The 24,200-nt window shown below is 44.2% G+C and overlaps 1 protein-coding gene across 1 annotated transcript in view; it reads right to left on the bottom strand.

Moving 5' to 3' along the window:
• Positions 1-22,803, bottom strand: part of LGI2 (leucine rich repeat LGI family member 2) — a 32,974-nt gene extending 10,171 nt beyond the window's left edge. The window contains exons 1-5 of the mRNA XM_041402814.1: positions 22,785-22,803; positions 7,387-7,603; positions 6,237-6,656; positions 6,074-6,145; positions 3,002-3,073 (exon numbers count right to left, since the gene is read on the bottom strand). Of these exons, the coding sequence (XP_041258748.1) occupies positions 3,002-3,073; positions 6,074-6,145; positions 6,237-6,656; positions 7,387-7,603; positions 22,785-22,803 (800 nt within the window). The remainder of the gene's footprint in view (positions 1-3,001; positions 3,074-6,073; positions 6,146-6,236; positions 6,657-7,386; positions 7,604-22,784) is intronic.
• Between the last annotated feature and the right edge of the window lie 1,397 nt (positions 22,804-24,200).

Raw genomic sequence — 24,200 nt, 5'->3', positions numbered from 1 at the left:
TCATGTTCCCTTTTCCCCTTTCCTTGGGCAGACTGCAAGGAACAATGCATGTACCTGGCATCACAATGGATAGCACATGACACAAATGCCCAGCAGAAATGGAATAAAGTGAACAAGGCAAAAAAAAATATTTCTCTCTTGGTAATCCTCTCAGGATATGTTGTGTGAGGCAAGAGACCTGTGTAGAAGAGCCTTCTGAGGCAGACTTTAGAAGATAAAGTCCTACTTTCCCCTCTCACAAATCAGCAGCATTTTGAAACCAGCGGGCAGCACAGAGGTGCCAGGGCTGCCCAGGCTGCAGAGCTGCTCTGATGGCTCCTGCTCCCGTGGCAGCACACGCACACAGTGCCACCTCCGCACCCACACAGCCCTGACTTGAACTGACACATTTGACATGTGCACAAATGGCAAGACCTCTGCCTTGGTTCAGTTCTGGCTGCCACAGTTCAGCTCTGTCCAGCTGGGACATCTCTGCAGGGTGCCAGCTGCACACAAGTCACAGCCCTGTGCACTGGGGGAATAATGACAGGCACATATCGATTCCAGCAGCACGCTGCTCCTCCTGACTGCACATCAGCATTTCAAGAAAGAGCTGACATTTGAGCATCTTGACCCCTGAGCACTTGAGGACACATCCCCAAATACACCATGATCCATCCCTGCAAAGTGATTGCAGCCAGGTGGCCGTCAAGATATTGCACGATACAGCTATACCTGCATGAAGACAACAGTATGCTGACTTTATGAAAGGCTTGTGAGATGAAAGTACTTCCCTTATTCTGTTTGACCTGCAGAGATGTTAGAGGAAAAAATGCTATGATACAAGGTTTCTTCTCAAGAAAGTGATAAAGGGAATGCAGGAGATGACAAATGCTCTTGGTTCCACAGTTTAGATGTAGGAAATATCCTTCATGAAGTGCCTGGGACCCTGACTGCAAGCAAAGGGTGCAGATGAGAAAGTGTTGTGTCTACATGGGAGATGTCAGAGGCAGGTCAGTCCTCTCAGGGCTGTGTGGAGCCACAAATTCAATCCATAAGAGCAGAGAGCCACCCTGCCTCCTGACACCCTCACTGGCAGCTGGCATCCCTGCACAGCACCAGCTCAGTGGTCTGTGCAAATAAACAAGGCTACACTGCTACAAGCTGGGACTCAGGAATTTGCCAGATTCTTGAATCACCAAGCCTGGTCTCCAAGAGATGCTACTCTGGGAATTCTAGTCTGTTCACCAGCAAAGCTCTCATCTTTATCAGACCTGTCTCACCCAGACTCTGCACACAGAGTTAGTTTAAGGGTGCATTAAATGCCATTATGAGTGCTGCAAGTGCAACAGGACACAGTTGGATATATATTATCTATACATAGGTATCAGCTGTGGGTGCTCCCCAGCCACTCTTCGGCCAGAGACTTTGGCTTTGTACAGACAGACACTTGTCATTCCTGTTTATCATTGAGGTTTCCTTCTTCTCTACAAAGTCTGGTCCCTGGTAACTGAGAGACACGACTTATGGAAGCTGTACTGGTTTTACTGGCCAAAGAACCAAATCACAGAGAAAGGCCACCCACAGCCAGTTCCCAAAAGGTGGAGGGGTGATTTGCTGGGAAGAGGAAAAGCTCTATGGAATTGGCAGAAAAGGCAACCACAACCATTAACTGAGACCACTTACTCAGCTGCTAAAATAATTTAAACTGTAAGGCTTTACCAGTCTCCATCCTGCTCCCTGGCTTGCAGCTGGTGGCCAGGGACAGAGATTTGCCCTTTGGCCACCCGAGGAGGGCAGGGTGTTTCATTCAGACAGGGGTCTGCCTGCAGTGACCAGTACAACTACCACAGTGTATGCTATGCTGCTGGGACAAGCCCATCAGCACTTGAAAGCAGGCTGCTAATGGTACAACGCAAAATGGTTTTTTTTTCCTTTTTACAAACCACTGCAAATAATTTCTCCCTGTAGACACAAAGAAAAGAGAATGCTTGGATAACTTGTTATCTCTGAAAAATCCAGATGTAGCTGAAGCATGGATTTTAGCACATACCATTTACCATTAGCTGCAAATTCCATTGTTGGCTACTCCACATGTACCAGACTATTAACCCTTAATATACCCCATCATAATATCTATTTGCCTTCAAGATTTCAGCAAGAGTCAGTTTTATAAGCATTGGTCTTTCTGTAAAAAGGACAAATGTTTTCCACAGCTACATTTCAGCTTGGAAAGGTGGGTGGAATGAGGATTTTTTTCAGGCCACATTCATATTTTCAAACACACCAGCTCATACTGAGTAACACAGAGAAATGCTGTCCTTTGGAGTGTGAAGGGAGGACAGCCTTGTACCAGAGCTAATATTTTTTTTTAAAAGAAAAACGGTGAACTAAAAATAAAAAAAAAAAGACCAGAAAAATCAATTAACTAAGTGAATAATATAAACAAAAAAGACAGTTAAATATTTTAAAATAATAATAATATAAATAATTACAACAATATATATTACATGAAAGGTATATTTATGTATTTATAATTAATTAAAGGTAAAGTCTATGGACATTAAACAGGGTATCAGAAAAAAGGCAAAGTAGGAGGCAAAACCTGGGAGAAGAGAAGCAGAATCAGGGCTGTTCAGGACAGTACACCAATATTCTGCAATTCCTGCTCAGGCTGCCCATAGGTCAGAACAGACTGCTCCACCTCTTCCCTGAGATTCAAATCCCCTTAACAGGGGTGGCACTGTTCTGGAAAGCCCAGGCAAGTTCTTGCTAAGCAATGCCTTTTTGGTGTGCTGTATTTGCACAGAGATACCTTGTATTCAAGGCATCTTTTAAAAATGCACTGTAACGTCTGAAAAATCGTCAGCCACCATAAAGGATATGTGCACAGGAGTGGAACATAAATCCTTCAGCTCCCCTGCTCTTGGGAATAACAGTAAAGATCAAGACTCTGCAGCAGGAGTCTTGGCAACTTATCAAAACATCTTTATTTATAAAGGACATAAAATACCAAACTTACAGGTATTCTAGATGGAAGAGACCAGCAAAGGCATCATCTCGTATAACAGTGAAGGAGTTGGAGTTCAGCAAGCTGAAAATGGAGAGCAGGCATTAGGAAAGCACATTAAAACTTGACACACTGGATTATGCCTGTTGTGTTTATTGCCCATGACCAAACTAATCTTACTGACTTGAGCTCATATCACCCCACCAAAGCAGCACACATAAAATACTATGGAATGGTCTATTGAAAAAAAATTAAAAGGCATTACATGATGGTAGTTAATGTCCACTACTCCCCAGGAAAATTGTGCCATTGACCTTGGCTAAATGTGACCTAGTCCTCAACTCTATGGCCCACTGAGCAGAACAAGCCATCATTAGATGGCAGGTCTGCTGAGTGTGGCCCCACCCACTCACCACCCCTCCAGCCCCGCTGACAACTTGTAAGAATCCACCTGAGCACCAGTCCTGAGCTCCCAAGCACCAGCTCTCATTTATGCAGTCTCTCTCCACCTGAGCACCAGTCCTGAGCTCCCAAGCACCAGCTCCCATTTATGCAGTCTCTCTCCACCTGAGCACCAGTCCTGGGCTCCCAAGCACCAGCTCCCATTTATGCAGTCTCACTGGGCCAGCGCTCACTCATTCCACGCTCCCGGGGGGATGCTCCAAGCCTGACCTGCAGACAGGGTACAGCCTGCAGCGTGGGAGGACAGCAGCCAGTTTGTCAGCTGGAAACACAGACGTGTCCAAACCACCGAGACAGAGAATCCTGCTGTCTTTATAAAGCAGAGCGCTGTGTCCACGGGCGGTGAGGAGGAGCTGCAGTGCTGCCTCCTCCAGGCGCTGCCTTGCCCTACTCCTGTGTGAACTTCAGGGACAAAAGATGTCAGAGCTGCACCAGAGAGGCTGTCACCTGAGCCAGCACAAGACAGCCAGGGAGAAGGAGGATCTGGAGGCTTTGCCAGCAGAGTTCATGCATTGCTGTATTAAAGCACAACAGCAGACAATCTCCAGACTTTGGTGTTCAAAGGCAAAGAGGGCAATCTCCTTTCAAGAAAATAGCAAAACTTCTAGTTTGGTCTAAAATATTAACACTACTCAGAAGAAATAATTTTTGGAAAATCTCAGAATTTGCCCTATGAATGAATATGTCTGCACTAATTGCTTTATTAGAGCAACTGATTAATCTTCCTTTTGTATGGTTTTAGGCATTTTACTAAAATTAATTTAGAAGACTAATGAACATGAAATGCAAACTTTCCCTGTGATCCCTGGATATTATGTTAATACTAGACAAATGCTCCTTAAATTATCCCAAAGAAATCTGACAAAAATGAAGACCACCATCAAAAATAAATCCTTGCATTACTATTTTACCATGATTACTGCCACAGGAGACATTGTCCTGAGGTGCCCATGTGCTCAATTATACATGCAGCTCTTTGTTATTTTTTATATTTGTTTTTTAGCTCTTTGTTATTTATAATCATTATTTTTTTTTCTCATGTTTTAAGGAAAAAGTTACAAATTGCACTAAACAACAGAATTTGTGAGTGCCCAAGGTGGTGATGGTGGTGACCACTTCTTGCTTCCGTATCTGACTTACCACATAAAGGGACATGAGCAACTTCTGCCTTCCTCAACAACCCACCTCTGCCCCACCATCTCCACAAAATCTACTGCAGCTAAAGAAAAGGGACAGTCTTTATCTGCTCTTCCTCCCTCTTCCTAGTGGCACCATCCAAACCTAGCTAGATTCCCCCCAGCTCTAATTTTCCACCCACAGCTTCTCACTCATGGATTTCTCCCTTTCCTTCCCAGCTGGCACAGGTGGTGTTTGCCACCATTCATTGGTGGGCAAGGTCCTCGTGTCCTCTGCTGGGAGCTCGGTGCTGAAACTCACAGAAACTTGGTTTTGGGAACAGTTTCACACTAAAGGAGGTGAAGGCTTCCACCCCTTGCTTTGCCCACCTCCCCACAGCATTTTGCATGGAATGCTGTTCCTCCCAGTAGGAAGACAGGCCTTTGAGTCAAAGGAGATGGGATGCCCAAGGAGAGGAGCTGCCCATCAGCTACCAGACACCTTTAGAGAGCACCTCTTGCTAAGACCAGTTTTAACATCTAGTTATGTGGCAAGCACTCAGTCTGGGTTTCTGGCAGGCTTTGGATCTTTTTGCTGAATTTTTCTTTGCAGTGCATCTTTGCCTGGCAGGGGTCAGTCGGTCCTTTTGGGGTGGAGGTGTGGAGGGCCTGCCTGGTATCAGGAGTTCTGGACAGGCTGCACTGGGCTAGGCAGGATGCAGGCTGCTGCTCAGCCTCGCTGCAGCCTGCCAGAGGAGTGAGCATCCAGGCTCCCCAGGGGGGTTGTACCGCAGTGTCTGTATCTTCCCTGCTGCCTCCCAGGACAGCTAAATTAAGCAAGTTTGCTCAAGCTCCTGGAGCAGGAGGCACACACCTAACTGCAACATGGGCAGACCAAGCAGCTTGCCTGGGGTCAGGAAGGAGGGATGGCTGCTAAGTGCTGGGAGCTAGAGCGCTGTCTCCTGGGACAGAGGAGCGCTGGGTCACAAGGCATCTGAGGGGCCACCCTCCAAGCGGCACCGTGCTGCAGACAACACCAGCACTTCACACACAGAGGATTCCCTCTGAAGGGTGTTCTGGCAGCCTCTGCTCACCCCACTGTGCCCACTGTGTCACAAAGCCAGTGCAAGACTCCTGGGCACAAAGTGAGCTGGAGTGAGAGCTACCGCCACATAACTCTGGGGGACAAAACTCAAACTTACTAAAGCTGAAGTTAAAAGAAAGAGGAACTTAGGGCATCATAAAACATTTTTCCCTCCTTTAGTAACTAAATACACATTTTATGAAGCGGTTTCTGAGTAGAAAATGCATCCCTGAGCAAAATGTTATGAAATGGCAGCTAGGCTGAGGGACTGTGCAAGCTGTCTTCTCCAGTTTTCTCCCTTTCTACAAGAGAAAGGGAACTCTATTTAGGAGAAACTGAGAAGCTCTATGCTTAAAGGGACTCTATTTCGGAGGAAGGGGTGAAGTGCTACTTGGCCGTGCTCCTTCCCAGTGCCATACTTACAGCAGCTGCAGGGAGGGCAGGTGGGAAAACATCCTGTCCTTGACTTCGGAGAAGGTCCCGTTGACCAGGCTCCTGGAAAAAGAGATGCCGCCCGTCAGGCGGGACCGCCCCGCATCCCTTCGCCACCCTCCTGCCCGTCCCGGGCCGCGCTGCCCGCACTCACAGGGAGCCCAGGCCGGCGGGCAGGCTGCGCGGCGCCCCCGCCGCCCCCACGCACAGCGCCGACCTCCGCTGCGGCGCCGGGACGCGGAGGGGGGGTCCCGGCGGGCGGGGCGAGGCGAGGCGCGGCCGGGGCACCTCGCCCTCCGCCTCCCCGCGGGACAAAAGCCGAAAGCCCCGCGGGAGGCGGAGGGCGTGCGTGGCCCCCGCTGGTAGCTTCGGAGTGATGCTACCCCAGGAAATCGGGGGGAGCACTGATGTGCTGGAGCGTGTCCAGAGAAGGGTTTGGAGCACAAGTCGTACGAGGAAAGGTTGAGGGAGCTCGGGGTGTTTAGCCCGGGGTAAGGGAGGCTGGGGGTGGGATTTATTGCTCTTTGCAGTTAACAGAAAGGAGATCGTAGTGGGATAGATGTAATCTCTTCCCCTAGGTAGTAAGAGATAGGACAAGAGGAAACAGCCTCAAGTTGCACCAGAGCAGGTTTAGATTGGTATTAGGCAAAGTTTCTTCACTGAAGGGATTTTCAGGCATTGTAAGAGGCTGTCTGGGGAAGTGGTGGAATCACCATCCCTGGATGTGTTCAAAAAATCACAGAATCGTGGAATGGTGTGGGTTGGAAGAGATCTTAAACATCCTCTAGTGCCAAAACCCCTACCATGGACAGCTTTCACTAGACTAGGTTTCTCAGAGGCCTCCCCCACCTGACCTTAGACACTTCCAGGGATGGGGCACCCAGAACTTCTCTGGGCAACCTAATGTGCAAGTGTGGTACTTAAGGACATGGTTTAGTGGTGGACCTGGCAGTACTGGGTCAGTTATTTTACTTGATGGTCTTAGAAGTCTTGTCTAACCATAATAATTCTATGGTTCTAAGACCAGCATGAGGGATGTCTAGATCATGAAAGAAGCAAATGAACGATGACACCACACAATTCCAGTTGCTTTCCAGTAGTATGTGTGTTACGTATGCATTAATTGAAACATATTGTATCTGAAGGCTTGAAAGGTTTCAAAACTGCATGTAAAGCCACACTTGTGGTGCCCCAATTTGAATGAGACATGTCAGGCACCTCAAAAAAAGAATAACTCTTGTAACTTTATGTTACAAGTCACTTGTCTTGTAACATCAAATAATTACATTTTGTAACTCTTGTACCCTTCACTCTCCTTTGTGTCCAAGCCTCTCTTCTTGGTTTGTACGGGCCAGGCGTGAAATTCCCGCGTCCATTTCCAGTGCTGCAGCTTGTGCCTGCTGCCCTCCCCGCTGCCCACACTCCAGCACAGCCTCCTGTTAGGTGGTTGAAGACACCAGTGAGACTCCTCTTCTTTGTGCTGAGCAGACCCAGGTCTCCATCTCCACCCATACACAATCCCTGCAGCAGGCAAAAATTCAGAAAGCGTGAGCAACACCTGAGCAAGCGGTTTAATTAATTTATCATCTGATTAGGCAGAAACAAGAAGAGAAATTGTTTGAGGTCAGTGTTAGTCCCAGTTTTCTTTGCCTCGTTTAATCTTTTCAGTGATTTTAATGATTTGTGTAATACATCTCTTTGCAGGAGCTGTTATGCACCACATCTGCATCTTAATTCCACAGCCACAATAATCTAAGGATGTTTATTTCATTGGCAAGCAGACAGAAATTGTTGTGAACCGTTAAAGCTGCTGAATTTCCTGTCATTCTCTTTCAGCTGGGCCACTGGCACTTTATCCTGATGTCTTTGAAAGTGCCAGAAAAAAAAATTATAAGAATGCTATCAGAAATCAAAAGGTGTTTTACTGTCTCTCACAGTGTCCTTCTGGACAAAATATCCTGCATGCAGCTAGAAAAGTCCACAATAGCCTGTGTGAGCAGCTGACTGACAGGTTAGGCTTGAAGTGTTAGAGTAAAGGGGGTTACATCAGACTGTCAGCCAGTCACCTGTGGGGTTCCATAGGGCTCCATTTTAGGGCCAGAGCTCTGTAAGGTTTTTATAAATTATCTGAGCACAGGAAATGAATTTACATTAAGTAAGTTTGATAATGATACTAAACTAGGAGGAGCTGTGGTCTCCCTCCAAGGTGAAGAGGCCCTGCAGAGAGATGTGGGTAAGACTAGAGGGCTGGGTATACACACCAAGCATACAAAATTTGACGACAGCAAGCGACAGATTCTTTACCTGGGACAGGTGATCCTGCTTATACATACAAATCAGAGGATGACAGCCTGGAGAACAGCCTGTGGGAACAGATCTGAGGATCCAGGTCAGTGAAAAGTTGGATATGAGTCAGCAGTGCCCTGGAAGCCAGGAAGGCCAATGGTGTTCTAGGGAGCATCAGGCACAGCGTGGCCAGCTGGGCAAGGGAGGGGATTGTCCTGCTCTGCTCTGAGCTGGACAGCCTCACCTCGAGATCTGGGGGCAGTTCTGGGCAGCACAGTGTAAGAAAGGATATAAAGCTATGGGGCTGTGTCCAGACAAGGGCAGCCAGAATGGTGAAAGGTCTTGAGGGCAAGATGTAATGAGGAGTGGCTGTGGTTGCTGGGTTTGGCTTGCAGAAGAGAAGGCTGAGGGGTGACCTGAGTGGGACCAATGACTTCCTCCAAGTGTCAGCAAAGGGGCAGATGCTGAACTCTCTCTTGTGATCTGTGACAAGACACAAGGAAATGGAAGGAAGCTGCATCAAGGGAAGTTCAGGTTGGTCATTAGAAAAAGGGTGTTAAGTGAGAGGCTGGTCAGTCACTTCTCCCTGAGGAACTTGTCATTCCTCCAAGCCTGACAGAGTTCAAGGAACATGGATCTGGATGCCACTTTGTTGTACGGTTTTGTTTCAGGTAATCCTGTGAGAAACATGGAGTTGCCGATACTTATTGGTTCCTTCCAACTTGAGTTATTCTATGATTCTATAAAAAGGACACAACAACAACTTCCCAAAACAGCAACAAAGTAATGAAGTTTCCACGAACCAGACAAGACACTTCTCCATGAATGTGACTGCTGTGGCCATTCAGGGATGCCACTTTGGGAAGCCTTTGATACATTCACCCTTTCCAAGTGGCATTCAGTTTCTGTCAGGAAACACAGCTTCAGGGTTCAGTATTGCTACAGGGTTTTAAATGTCTACAAATGCCATATTGGTATTGCTACAGGGTTTTAAATGTCTACAAATGCCATATTGGTATGTAAAGCACCTTTTCTAAAAGACACAAAGCTAGGACCCCAATTCACCAATTCAGTTCTTCATCTTTCACTCATGCTAAGCTGTTTCCTGCAGACATCTAAAAATCCCAGGACATTTCAAAATATAAAACTATTTACCCACTAGCACTGCCCACAATTAATTTTGCAGACAGGGTTTCTTCTGATTTAACTGATTTAAATGCAATTTATTTGGTAATCCTTTCTGTCTCCCCATGGAAGAGGAAGAAGGATTTTCTCCTGCTGTACCCATCTGGGGTATTCCGTGCAGCCTCATCTGCAGCATCCCTGCTGCCCTCAGTGAGGGGCTGCCAGGCACAGACCACCCTTGCTGGTGGTCTTGAAAGAATCCAGAGGGGTTCCTCATGAGTCAGAGGAGGATGAGGAGGAATGAGAGGCAGGTGCAGCAGGGTCGGGGTACTGCAAAGGAAGGCACTAGTGTGAAGAGTGTGGGCTTTATCAGAGGCTGAGGAGAGAGCCTGGAGCACAGCAGGACACAGCAGATGGTCCTGTCCTGCTGAAATTAAAAATGAATGGTTGTTTTGGAAAATTCACATGACAGAAAACAAGTATTTGAGTGGGTTAAAACTATAAATATGTATATAGATAAGCACATATAAATTTCCTTAAAAGAATATTAAAACATTGCTTGGTTTAAAAAGTGATGCTTATTTTATCCATGCAGAAGTATACAAATGCAGTAGTATAAAAATGAAATCTTCTCTCTTTATTGACAAGAAAATAGAAAACTGAATTTGATGTTGAAGTAGAACATCAAAGAGTGAGAAATAATACTGAAATGTGCATTTTGTTGCTTTCCTTCAAATTCCAGCTCACAGACACAGGTGATTTTTATGTAGACTTGCAGGAGCATCCATTTAAGTCATGCCACAAATAAATGCAGTTGGCTGCATATGAAATATTGTGCTATTCAATACCCATAGATAAAATGGCATTTCAGATGGGCAAAGAACTCAGACAGCATGTCAGCAGGCATGATATAAAAAGTGAACAGACAGAAGAGGTGCAAAGGCTGTGCCGTGCCTTTGGAAGAGTCACTGTAACCGAGAGAGCAGGGGAACATGGGGATCCCCTGGGACTCAGCGTACCCCAGTGCAGAGCTGTACAGTGGTGCATGGGGTCTTCTAACTGGATGCTAGGTGGGAAATACTCTGATTCCCAGATGAATATGACTGAGACATCTCAACACTTTGATGTATGACATTACCACTGTCACTTCTTCTAACACAGCAGCTCTTTTTCTTTTCAAAAATTTTGGATATTTATCTTGAATTGCAAAGAGAAAATAAATCAGAAGAGCATTTAGGAGTACATAAATATTAAAATAAATACTTTTATGTGAAAGTTGCCAGCTTTGTTTCTTCAAGATCAGGAAGGCATTTCTCACATGTTCTCATTTTTACTTTTCAATCCCTTTTTCATAACCCCTAGCTTTATTGAGTAAGTATTAATATCGAGGCTTTGACTGTATTTTTTTCTGTAACCTGAGAGAAGTGGACAGTTATAGATAGAAGGCTGCTGATCATGTCACCCCATAGAAAATGAGAGCATGGAAGGGAAAAACATTTAACATTTTGACTGAAAAAAATAATTTCTAGGGTAGTTTGAAAATAAAAATTAGTTTTGTTGGATCACAACACACCACATCTCCAAAGAAATTTCAAAAAACATTGTGGATGAGAGTAAAGTATGTCAGTGGAAGTGTTCCCACTATGAGGACCCTTAATTGCTTGTGACCCTGCTGTGGAGAAGGTATGGAAAAATTAATGCTCTGAGCAATATTCACCTTGCTGAGTGTTTTCCTTTCTTTCTTCACTCATGGTTGATGTGACCTTTTTGGACTCCAACTGCTAGAGGAGATGTACTGCAACATGCAGAGCACGTTATTATTACCTTGAATTTTCTCCAGCTCTCAGACCAAATGTTTCATCTGCTTGGTCAGGATTAAATGTCCTTTGCTCTTGACTTTTGAAAATTTCTGGTCCAGATTGCACACCTGGTATGTTACTGCAGTTTTCCTTTAAAGAAGCACAGAAGAAATTTAATTTGTTGAAATGTAGCACTACAGGATAGGCTTTTATGAAAAGGATTTAAAAAAATATTCTCGGGAAAAAAAAATACAAGTTGCCAAATTCTGCTTTTGGAGAGCTAGCATGTTCTCTGCAGTGACACTGTGCTCCCCACCCCCAGTCTCTTACACCAGCAGCATGCTGCAGGCCCTGTATGGTGAAGGTGGTTATTCACATTACACCAGAAAAAGAAGACTTGCTCACATGTGCTCCCCTTTTTTTCATGTTTTTTAAAAGGTGCCTAAGCCGAGATTTACAGTGGTTCCAAACCCCCAGATCTGGAAAAGAATTGCTGTGGAAACAGGAACAGGCAGAACAAGTTGGGGTGCCCCAGAGATTTTCACCTACAGCCCTACCCTGTAATAAGAGTTTTTGAGATGAGGTATTAATAATATGTTAGCCCCATAGGAATAAAAGGAATAAAAACTTAACAAACATAACAACCCACATGCCTTCCTTTTCCCTTCACTTGTGAATCCCTGAGAGACAAAGGGAGTCACAAATTGTTTCTTGAAGAGCAAAATTCATGGAGTCTGAACTAAGGCTGTGTACCCACATTTCCATGCACCTTCCCTCCCCACACCCTCATCCACTCGGGATCTGCTCTTCCTCACTGTGCCAGTTCCAGTGACCTCCTGCAATAGTTGCCCTCCTGCCAACTGTGCCCCATCCCTGTGCCTGCCAGGTGGGCAAGAAGTTGGGAGCAGCTCTGGCTGGCACAGTACTCTGGGTGTGCCAAGCCCAGGTGCTGCCAAGTGCTGGTACTGCAAAGGCTGAGCAGAAGGAGGGCAGCTGGATGCTCCTTGCCTGCCCCTCATCTCTTCCTCCCACCAGCTCCCTGGGTGGGAGCTCAGGATGTCTGTGTCCTCCACCCTTCTCTCAAACTGGTTTAAACTCAGTGAGTCTGAAGTTACCAAAGCATTCTGACAAACAGGCACGAATGCAAACAGAGGCAGTAAGAGAAGTCTAATTTCTTTAGGACACGAGGCAAAAGAAAAACCCCATAAAAAGGATGACAATTCTATGAGAAAAAGATTTTGTTATTTGTGGGGTAGCTGCATTTCACTGTTTTGCTACATGAAATTTTACATGAAATTTGACCACTTCCCATAAAATCAACAAGGGGTTTTAATTGTTCTCTTTCCACTTTAAACTAAAGAAGAAAATATTTCTAATTTACACTTGTAAATGGAAGAAAAATGCATCCTTTTTATGTTTTATGGACAGAAATACTATGGCATTGGCTACAGAAAAAGTGGTCCACTTCTGGGTGAATTGTGTCCTTTGAATTCAGAATTACAGAATTACTGTATTTTTTTCCATGTTTGGACAAAGCTCAGATAATCTGCAGCTCCTCAAAAACATAGGCACATGAAAATAAATCTTAGATAGCCCATAATTTCAGATAACCCACAGAGACAGGGAGGCCATGGAAGAAGGAAAGCAGGATTTGTGGGAATCATGGCAAAGGACTATTAAACAAAGGCTAGACTTTGCCTTGTTTGTATCTGTTTATGGATAAATTGTACAGTCAGGTAATAAATTCTATCAATTGCCATTTGATCAACTGCAGTTCCTTGACCATTTCACCTCAATTCCACTTATTGATTTCATGTGCACTGAACTACTTCCAACCTTGCCACTCAAACCAGGATTGCTGGGTACAGCACCCTTATAGAATAGATAGTCACTACATTTTGGAAGTGGACAAACCCTCTGCAGTCCCAATTTCCCTGAAAATGACCCCATATTGGCTCCTGCACATTTCAGATGAACCTTAAGATAATGTCCATCAAATTACAGATACTGGGGGTTTTAAACACCAGTAAGGCTTAATCTGGCACAGCTTTAGTGATGTTAAAAAGTGTTATGATATTTTCTGCATTTTACTTTCAGGAAAGTCAAATCTCATGTCAGCAAATGAGGACAGGCAGAACAGTCAAGGATCACCCAAAGAGATGCAGAACAGCTTGAGTATATTGACTTCACAGCATTTGGTGACGTCTTTGCTAGATTTTTCTCTCCTTCCTCCTAATTTCAGTTTCAGTCTGTTGTGGAGTCTGGGCATGCTGAATGCTGCTGGAAGTGTGAAGGGGCAGTGCTGGTGAAAGGGCCTGGGGGCTTGACTAAGTTCTGACAATTCCTTTCTCTTCCATGTCCTACTCCATTTCCACCACAGTATTTATACTCTGAAATACTTGTAGAGATTTGTCAGCTCTTTCCTTGTAAAGCAACTACCTGAAGGTGGGTTGATCCTTGCTGGATGCTCTCCCACTTGTCTTGCCAGCATGGAGAGCACTGGGATAGAAGGTGGCCCTCTCTGGCTGTTTATAATAATTTCCATGTGAGAGTCCCTCCCTTCATTTTCTCTTATGCCAGTCCCATGAAAATAATGTGTGGTAACCTCTGTGCTACAGGGGGGAAGTAGCATTTTCACTAACTATGTTCTGTTTTTAATGATACATTATGTTAGAATAGTTTAGAATATTTTATATTTATAAAATAAATTAGAATATTTTATATTTATAAAATAAATTTCTATTTTACTACAACATAGAACTTAATCCAGTGCACCAAAAAGCCTATGTCAATGTACCAGAGCAAAGAATGCCAGCTTAAAACCCCAGGTATAAGTAGAACATGTAAAATCACGGTATGCAGAACTGTAACTTACAATAATCATAACATCATTGCCCACCTTGGCAAACTATGTCACTGACTACAGTTTAAGCAAAAATTGCCAAGTGCATCTGTATTACATTTGTCAATCAGTTCAACAAGGCTCATTTAAATTGCTTTGAGACACTAGAAACACTCCTATATAACAAGATCTGGCATATTCATACGTGTATTTTAACAATTAAACATGTGGCACGCTCATGGGAAGTGCCGAGGACCTCAGCGCTTACACTGCCATTCCCCTCTCAAGGCAACACAAAGTCCTTGCTCAAGCTTGTGAGTGACAAAACAATGTCTGACCTGGATGATAACTTCAGGTGTGTAATTCTGAGTGCTTTTCTATTCCTCCTCTGCCCACAGCTGATTACCCAACTTGGGGAAAGCTTCCTGTTGTTTTCCAAAGGCTTGTGAAAACAGTTCATGTTTTTCACCCAAAATGTTCTTGACACAATTTGAATCTTTCCTCTTGGTTCTACTAGGAGGTCCCCTCCCCAGCAAAGCAAACCTGTCATCTTGGTTCACCCCTTTGCCAAAATGCATCAGAAGCGCAGAGGATGGGAGGAGGAGGAGACCAGCAGAGGATGAGGACTCAGTCAGGAATCTCAAGAGAACTTGGACCATAGGTGTCCATGGGACCTGGTGGGCTACATCCAAGGTTGTTTACTCTATGGGCTGCTGCCAATAGAGGTCACCCTCTGTTACCTTTGAGAGGTCTCGGGGAGAAGAGAGGTGCCTAAGATGACAAAACAAGAGAGGTTCAGATTGGATGTGTGGAGAAAGATTTTTCCCACAAGGACAAACAGGCGGTGCAGCTGCCTTGAGAGGCTGTGCAGCCTCCATCCTCAGGGGTTTCAAGAAGCAACTGTATCAAGCCTTGAGAAACCTGGTCTAACCTCAGAGCTGGCCCCGCTCTGAGCCAAGGTTGGACCAGTGATCTCCTGAGGATCCTTTCGATGTGGATCATCCCGTGATCTCAGGAGTCTGTGGTAATGGAGCGTTGTTTATAGACTCTGTAGAAAAGGATCCTGGTTGTAGGTGGTATCACCGAGAATAAGAGATGCAGTTTTGAGTTTTTTTGCTTTCCCTAAATTTAAATTGTCATTAAAAAGGATGGATTATTTCAGCATCCTTTTTTTTGCATCACCCAGATATATTCATGCATATGCACATACATATATATAGAAACACAGATCGTCTGTGCATTTTCCTCTGTGTATTTATCCACTAAATGCATGTTTTATAATCCTCAGTGTTTTGCAAGGCTACAGGGTAATCTGCTTCATTCAGTAGTTACTCTTGCTCAGGAAATGCACAACAGCCACAAATGCTCCACAGCTTGGTTGCTGGGTAAACTGTAGCTCATTTGTATTCAGCACACTGTGTAAAAGTGATAAGAAGCCAAATACTCCTAGGAAACAGCACAAATGAAATACAGCACGCAGGAGGCAAAGTATTTATAGAAACAAAATATCAGCATTTTCCACACATTTACACAAAGCAATTTCAGTCTTTTCATAGGAAAAAAAGAACATCTCTGGCACTCATTTACTCATTTCCCTGCAGTCATATATTTTGGCCAAAAAGCACTGACTACATGGAAAACCTTCAGGTCATAGCAAATTAAAGATCAATGACAACCTAAAATAGATGCTGTCATATTTTCAATCCTAACATGTCTTTGCAATAAGAGCATTGTTATAGCAAGTAAATAACGTGACATTTCTGCTTGAATGGGATTTTAGCATTGTGGCTGAACCCTGTCTGCAGATCCCCAGCTTGTTATGAGAGAAGGAATTATATCCATCTTTAACTCCTTGGGACCTCTGAATTGATTCACTGAAGCCCATTAAGTGCAAGACAGAGGCTGCCCATTGGAAAAGCAGCTGACCACATCTCTCTTTGTGTGCACTTCTCAGCCACAGGTTCTGTTTGGGGTGGGGAAGCCTTGCTGTGTCCAGGTGTGATGCCCACTGCAGCCCTTGAGACAAGCCCCCTGTGCCACACGCTTCAGGTGTGCTCCAGGGAAGTGGGGAAAGACTCTCCCCACTCATGTCAGACTGGCTACACTGGGAGAAGCAGCTCAGGCCAGGCCCCCATTGTCCCCCAGTGCCTGCACAATCCCCTCAAGTCACTGAGCACAGAATCCCTGCCACTGCCTGTGACACGCAGCTGACAGAGTCACTTGTCCTCTGTCTTTGACTGAACAGGTAGGAAGAGATAACTATTTTTCAAGTGTAGGTAATTGATTCTTCAGTCTATCAGCGATGTTTTGAGACTCTGATTGTTATGTGTCATCAGCTCTCCTGTCTCTCATACAGCCTTATGAGTACCATTAAGCCTATGCAATAGTTTTTATGGACTGGAGCAAAACCACAGTTATTTAGTAATTTCCTTCCAGGTGTGACAAACAGAAAAAAAAAAAAAAATCCCCTCAACATTCATTAAGCTGAGCAGAAGGAAAAAATAGCTTGACAACCTTTGGCCTCATAACTCGGGAGGTAAAGAGCAGTGTTCCAAGGATGCCCCTGCTCTCCAAGTGCATGGCACAGCTGAGGCCCAGCCAGGGGCCTTTCATGGTTGCCTGCACCTCCAAGTGAAGCCCTTTGGACATGTCAGAGGAATCAGAGTATCTACCCTTTTAAGGTCAGAAGGACTACTGGCAGCTACCTTACACCGTATATATACCTTATATATACACTCTAGGGGCTATGGATGATGTTCAAAATGGTCAGAGAGCAGAGGATTGCATGAAAGACTTGGGGGTGATGGTTGAAGAAAATCTTAACATGAACCAGCAATGTGCACTTGCAGGCCAGAAATCCAAGAGAATCCTGGGCTGTATCAAAAGGAGAGTGGCAGCAGGTCAAAGGAGGTGATTCTCCTCCTCCATTCGACCCTTGTGAGACCCCACCTGAAGTACTGTGTACAGTTCTGGTGCCCCCAGCATAAGAAGGGCATGGAAATTTTGGAGCAAGTCCAGAGGACCATGGAGTTGGTAAGAGGACTGGAGCACTTCCCCTGTGATGACAGGCTGTGAAGGTTTGGGCTGTTCATCTTTGAGAAGACTGTGTGGAGACCTCATAACAACCTTCCAGTATCTGAATGGACCTGCAGGGAAGCCAGAGAGGGACTTTTCATCAGGAACTGTAGTGATAGGACAGGGAGTAATGAGCACAAATTGAAAGTGGGGAAATTTAGGTTAGGTACTAGGAAGAAATTCTTTACTGTGAGGGTGGTGAAACACTGGAACAGGCTGCTCAGGGAGGTTGTGGATGCTCCAACCCTGTCAGTATACAAGGCCAAGTGGGATAAGACCTTGAGCAACCTGGTCTAGTGGGAGATATCCCTGCCCCTTGCAGAGCGGGCTTGGGCCCACTAGAAGACCTTTAAGGCCCATTGTAATCTGTTAACATTCTATGATTCTAAAATGCTATAATGTGAAATACTCACTTCTTTTTTTTTTTTTTTTTTTCTTTTTTTTTTTTTTTTTTTTTCCTGGCAATTAGGAATCAAGCCTCTGGGGATGCAGTCTCTTACCAAAAGTAAAGTGTTCTGGCCTAGATGGAGCCAAGAGGGAGCCAAGGGATATGGACAGAGGGTACTGCAGGGATGCTAGAACCAGCAGCTTTCCTCCTCTTACAGGGTATGCCCTGCTCCAGACCCAGGCTGGCAGAAGTACCCCAGTCAGCATTTGCTTAGAGTTAAGTCTATTGCTTTTTATAGGCAGCACTGAAAAAAGGGCTTACCAAAGCTGTTACAAATGTAAACATGCACCCTGAATATCACAGAGATGAGAGGAGGTATGTTGGTCTCCAATGTGGAGGCTTGGCTCATGTAGTCCCACTGGTCCAGGTGTCACTGGCACTTTCTGGCTCTTCCATGGGGCTCAGGACAACAAAAAGTGCGATGCCAACAGCTGGATAGCGATGAGCCTTGCTCTCCCCATCAGTGCAAATCTCATGTCATGGCTTCCATGAGGAGAATCATCACTACAATAACTGCAAGCTGGAGTTACAGGATATTGCCCTGAACCAGTCACTGGAAGCAGAACATACCTATCAGTATGAATTCTGAATCAACGAGCAAAAAGAATACCCTTGCCTAAGATAAAAGACTGGTATCACCAGATCTGCTCTACACCATTTGACAGATTTTGCTTTATGCTTATACGACCTTTTCCTTTCTTTAAGTTTTTGCTTCTGCATTCAAAAGCATGATTTTATACAAGTTCTAGTAAAGATGACTTTGAGTGAAAATGATTCATTTGTTCTGGAGCACTGTTAAGACCCATTTTTAGAAAGAATGGAAAAATACAGTCATGATAAAAGAACTTTGAATGAAGACAAAGGTAAGCTCTTTGGGAGTGCAGCCAAAGCTCTGGGTGTGGGAATCACGTTCCCAGAAGTTCCTGCTTGACAGCTGGCTGCAAAAGACTGGAGCATGGGGAAAAACCAGAGACTGGTGTGCAAGAGCAACTAAAGGTCAAAGCAGCAAAGAAGGAAAATGAAAATATGAGATCATTCTGTTGGGAATTGTGTATTTATTAACGACAGGTTTTGAGAAAGGTCTGTCAGGAAAATGAGAATTTGCTTGAGAGACAAAACAAGAAGAATCTTACATTGAATTCGGAAAGAGTAGCACCACCTATTGGTGACCATTTGGGGTGGCAAAATGCTGGCATATTCCCAATTTCACTTATGCAGATAAAGGAGAAAATCTGCTGCTACTGTGACATCTGTTTTTATAATGGCACCTGAAATATTTATAAAGATGGGAATCTTAGTTGCTCTTCTTGTGGCATAGTTGATGTCAATCCTCAATAATGCCCTAAGTTCTCAAAAGATACATAGATTTTAGCTTAAGAAGACATGATTTGGCCAGCATTATATCTGACCTAATTTAAATTAAAATAAGAGAAAATCCACAGAAAACCCTTTCCCCTGTGTCTCACACTTACCAGTATTTAAAAATACAAGAAAAACTCGCCATATGCACTAACAAGCATCAGAGTGGAAAAGACTACAAGATAAATATCTGCAATAAAGAACATGGTGCTTTCTCTCCAAAGTGTCTAATCAATCAAAATGTATTTTGCTGTGCATATTTGCCTATTATATTTGCTGACTTGTGTGAGTAAGTCTTATAAATATTGACAGACTTGTGCTTTTTGGGAAAGAAGATTTCAGTAAGGAGCAATCCATCATAGCATCAGCACTCTTCGGAGCTGTTTAGACATAAACTAGGACTTCTTGGGTTGTTCTAGGGGCCCTCAGTTATCACTTGTCATTGCTATAGGAATGGTTACTGGATGGTTACCCTCAGTAAAGGAGTTTCTATCCCACCACATGTAGCTTGGATATGGTGCAATTAGTTTGTCTATTCCCTGTTCTCATCTTCCTTTATTTACTTCTTTTGGTGTTTGTTGTTTTGGTGCTTTTTTTCTTTTATGGCTAGCCTGTTAGAAACCTCCACTCACAGGAAGCAGACTTGTGTGCAGTTCAGACAGGTTAAACACTAGTGGGAAAGGCTAATGTGGAGAGAGTTGATTAAGGTCCCTCAGGAGCTGCAGTTGATGCCCAGGTTATTGCCAAGTACCAGCAAGAGCCTCAGCTTTCCCTGATGTTCATTTGCTGTTTGTCAGCAGCTGGTAGGACCAGGCCACATTCCTGCAAGCTCTATTAACGTATAATTGGATATGTTCACTGATGTTCCCAAAGAGCATTGTTTTATCTCTTGCCTTAGTTATCTTTTACTCATTTAACAGCTGGTTTAATGACAGCTACAGGCAAGAGGGAGCAATTCTGCTGGGGCCTGCCTGAGCTCGGCCCAGCTGCGCGGCGCTCCCGCCCTCGCACCCACTCAAGCTGGCCTGAGACACAGAGGCCACAGCTCACATCTCTGTCTACTGCATCTGCATATTACTTTGGAGGAAAAGCAGCTTAATTTCTTTCTGTTTGATATTTCTGAATGCAGTGGTCAATTCTATCAACTATTATATTATATATCTACAATACAGTTATGTATAAAGTGACAATACGGTTATGTATAAAGCAATAATATAACTATAACATAAACTAATATAACTACATTATTATCTGGATTTTATAAAAAACTTGGAAAGGTACTTATACACTCAAAGTGTTCTTGGAAAATGTGAAATCTCAGGGGAAATTTTGTGTAGTAGGGATGAATTGTGGCTTAGATGAACAGGACTTACGGCACCTATATTTTAATGATTCAAACTACTCACTAAATAGGATTTAAAAATAAAATATATCTTAGAAATTACCAGTTTGCATAATGTTGTCCTTTGCTGAGACTTTGCAGTAAAATTGAAAGCAGACCTCAGCAACAACTTAAGTTTGGGCAAAGATTATAAACTCTGGAAAACAACCCAAATCTCTGTGCAGAGATGCAGCATGTGATGCTTCTGTTCTGCACTCTGTGTGTTAAAAATAAAAGATCTATCCTGATATAGAACCAGAAAGAGAATGAATGTTTCAAACTAACTGATAGCACTGAAATTTTTCCTGACAAAACCTTATTTTAGACACCTTGTTTTCTGGAAAGCTACAAGTAACAGCTTACAAAAGAATAACATTTTATAATGTTGATAAGCTATTTGCTTAATTTTCAGCAACTTGTATTACATTTTCCTAAAACCATAGACTTCAAAGGTAGGATTGCTAGCATGCAAGAGGCTATGTAACTATAATTGCTGAGATATTCTTTTAAATTATTTGAATCTGTTGATTGTCCTGAAAACTAATATTTTTTTTCTGGCAGTGCATATTCAATAAACAGAGAACAGCACAAATTGTGATGGCTCTCTTCACTGCTCCTGCATCCCTCTGGTAGGAAATCAGAAATCTTTTCTAAGCTCCTTTCACCTTAGGCCATTTGAAATAATTGAAGAAGCTACCTAGTCAAATCCAGTAGCTTGAAACTTGGGAGCTGCTGATTTTATACCCATATATTGCCATAATGTGGTATTTAGTCTTGTGGATCCTATATCATGCATTATTCAGGCAAAAACGTATTTATCCTTGTTTAAGTAGAAAACAGTTAAAAATGGAAGATTTGAAGCAATCTGCCTGTGAAAGCGAGAGAGAGAGGCAAGGATAGGGATAGTATGTGCACTGAGCTACCTGTCTTGTACCTCACACTTTGACCTGCTGCTTTGGGCTTCTGAGACAGAGCCAAAGGGCATAACTGGCACAGCTACATGGAAGGCAATTGGCCTTCTGAGGAGATCCTGTCTCTTGTCCTTGTTACCTGTAAAATGGGAAAGATCCTTACTCAGTTCCATCTCACAGACTGATGAAAAAATCCATGCTTTCCATTTCAGGCTTTGGAGACCTCAGGCAAAAATAAAAGATACATGCAAGTGTTGTACAACCAAAATGATAAAATAAAGAATGGAATGTTTAAATGAAAATGTGTATTGGGTGTTTTTGTACATGCAAAGGCTTCTCTGAGATCAGCTGTTCCCTTTTTATGCCACTGTGAGTTTCCATTGATCTTTTTGGAAGGACTCGAACCAAGCCCCTTCTGACATATGTGTTCTTAGTCTGGACCAGTGACACGATCAGTCTTCTGAGTCACCCTTATGCTTTCATGACACAGTGCTTGCACTGCTATATTGTACTGAGACTCACAGATTCCTAAATACAAATGCCTGTTACTGTAGGTTAAGGCAGAAAACCAGGAGCAATTACAATCCCTACACAGCCCTGCCACATAGGACACATCACCAGGATATACTTGAGCATGGGGCCACATAGCAAGACCCTAAACACAAGATTTCTGCCAAGGAAATCTGTTTCTCTCCAGCCAGCACAGGGGTGAGGAAAAAAGAAAGGAGCCGCAGCACTGCCCTGTACATGACAATAATATCAGCCCTGCAGTGTAGGAACAACAAAACTGGGGCAAACAGTGGGGAGGGGAAAGTTGAAGGCACCTTACAATCTAATAAACTCATGTCTGATTAATAAAGGAGCAAAAGCAAATGCAAGAACCTCGCAGGCCTGCCTACACAAAGGACTGGGGAAAAGCCTAAAGTAAGGCTAATCCCTTCACAAACCCTTACTCCTACTTCTTCTACTCCTCACTGAGTTTAAGACCCATTTAAACCTTATCCAAACAACTCCAATCAGCACTTTATGGACATCAGCTGCAGCCATGGCACTGACATTAGCCCTGGAGGCAGCACCACCTGTATGTCCTCCTCTGACAGACCCCACCTTGACTGAAGGAGGAATGCAGCAGAAGGTGGGATGGAATCACAGAAATTCAAAGCAGCAGCATGCAGAAAAACAAATTTGTAAGGTAAGGTAAAAAGCAGAAGAACACACAGCCACTATAAGAAAAAAGGCAGGGGGTACACCAATGTGGTAAACTGAAAAAGGAGGAGGAATGACAGACTTCCAGAATGGGTAAGATTGGAAAGGATCACAGTGGGTCATTTAATCCAAACTCCCTGCTCAAGCAGGGCCATCCTAGAGCACATGGCACAGGATTGTGTCCAGATGGTTCTTGAGTATCTCCATGGAAGGAGTTTCCACAACCCCCTTGGGCAACCTGTTCCAGGACCTAGTCACTCACACACTCACCTGGTCCCCTCTCAGTCATCTCGTGTTAGGGTTGAAGAGGCCCAGCTCCCTCAGCCTTTCCTCATAATGGAGGTGTTCCCAACCCTTAATCACCCTCACAGCCTCTGCTGGACCTGTTCCAGGAGCTCCATGTCTCTCTTGTACTGAGGAGCCCAGAACTGGACACGGAACTCCTGCCCCTCCCCAGGGCTGAGTAGAGGGGCAGGATCACCTCCTTCAACCTTGTCCTAGGGTGACGTTATGATGTTTGTATCCCCAGTTGTCTGTTCTGTTTATGCTGGATATTATATCCCGTACCTTCAAGACTGGCTCTGAGAGTGAAGGCGGGGAGAAGAGGAAGCATGGAGTTTGTCAGCCGCCTGCACTCACTCCTCCACATTCTGCTGGACTGTGTTGTCTAGGCAGAATAGGGCCCTCCTTTTCTTTTTAGTTAGTTTATCTAGCTGAGGCACAGAAGTTTTCCTTTTCCCTGGACTGGTTTTCTTTCCCTTTTCTTGGAACTGTTTGAACCTGCTCCAGACCGGGACCCGGGGAGCACCGAGAGCTTGCATCTTGTGGCCTACCCAGGCCTGCTCTGGGCAGCAGCTTTTCCCAGCGCTGGAGGGACTGATAATAAAGCAACCACCCACAGGAGAGACTGAGAGACTTTCTGAATTTGTCATCTCTTCAGAGTGGTGAATGAGTTTTGTCATGTGGTGCTGTTCATTTTTTGTGCTGGGGATTGCTTTACCTGTTAAATAAGCAGGTTTTTTTCCCACTTCTCTCCAAGGAAATTTTTCCTGAACCAGTTGGGGTGAGGGGCCATGTAATTCATCCAAGTCACTGATGAATAAATTAAACAGTACTGGGCCCAATATTGAACCCTGGGGGACACCACATGTGACAGGCCTCCAACTAGACCCTGTGCCACTGAGTATGACCCTCTGGGATTTGCTGTTCAGCCAGTTCTCAATCCATCAGGAAGGAGGAACTGTTAGAAGAGTGAGAAGATTTATCATTAAAAATACCCCTCTGCTCTTCCCAATGTGTTTGAGAACACGTTCATTGTGCACATGCAGCTTATCTCTATAGCTCAGAGAAGAGAATAGATCAGCTCTCCGCTGCCACCTCGACTGATAGACAGCTGTTGCTGTGGCAGAGTGACAGCTGAAAAGCCATGTGATTGATTCCAACACTGTCTTGCTCGATTGCAACTAACAAGAGGCTTGTGTTCACTCTGCCTTTATTGAAGTGATTTCTTCTAATTGTCTATTTAACACATTAAAAAATACTGGGAGATGCAGGTCAGTGCTCCAGTAAGCTGCTGTTCGGGCAATGTTTCCCAGGTACAAATGAAGATTTGCTTATGCTCAACACAAAGGCTGAAGAGAAAAAAATTAATGATCTTATCAGGTAAAGCAGGTGTTGTGGTCACAC

This window comes from Onychostruthus taczanowskii, unplaced genomic scaffold (genome assembly GCF_017590055.1).
Source record: "Onychostruthus taczanowskii isolate IOZ18803 unplaced genomic scaffold, ASM1759005v1 scaffold2, whole genome shotgun sequence".
Taxonomy (NCBI): domain Eukaryota; kingdom Metazoa; phylum Chordata; class Aves; order Passeriformes; family Passeridae; genus Onychostruthus; species Onychostruthus taczanowskii.
Note: the sequence above shows the minus strand (reverse complement) of the source record. Positions and strands in the feature narration are given on the sequence as shown.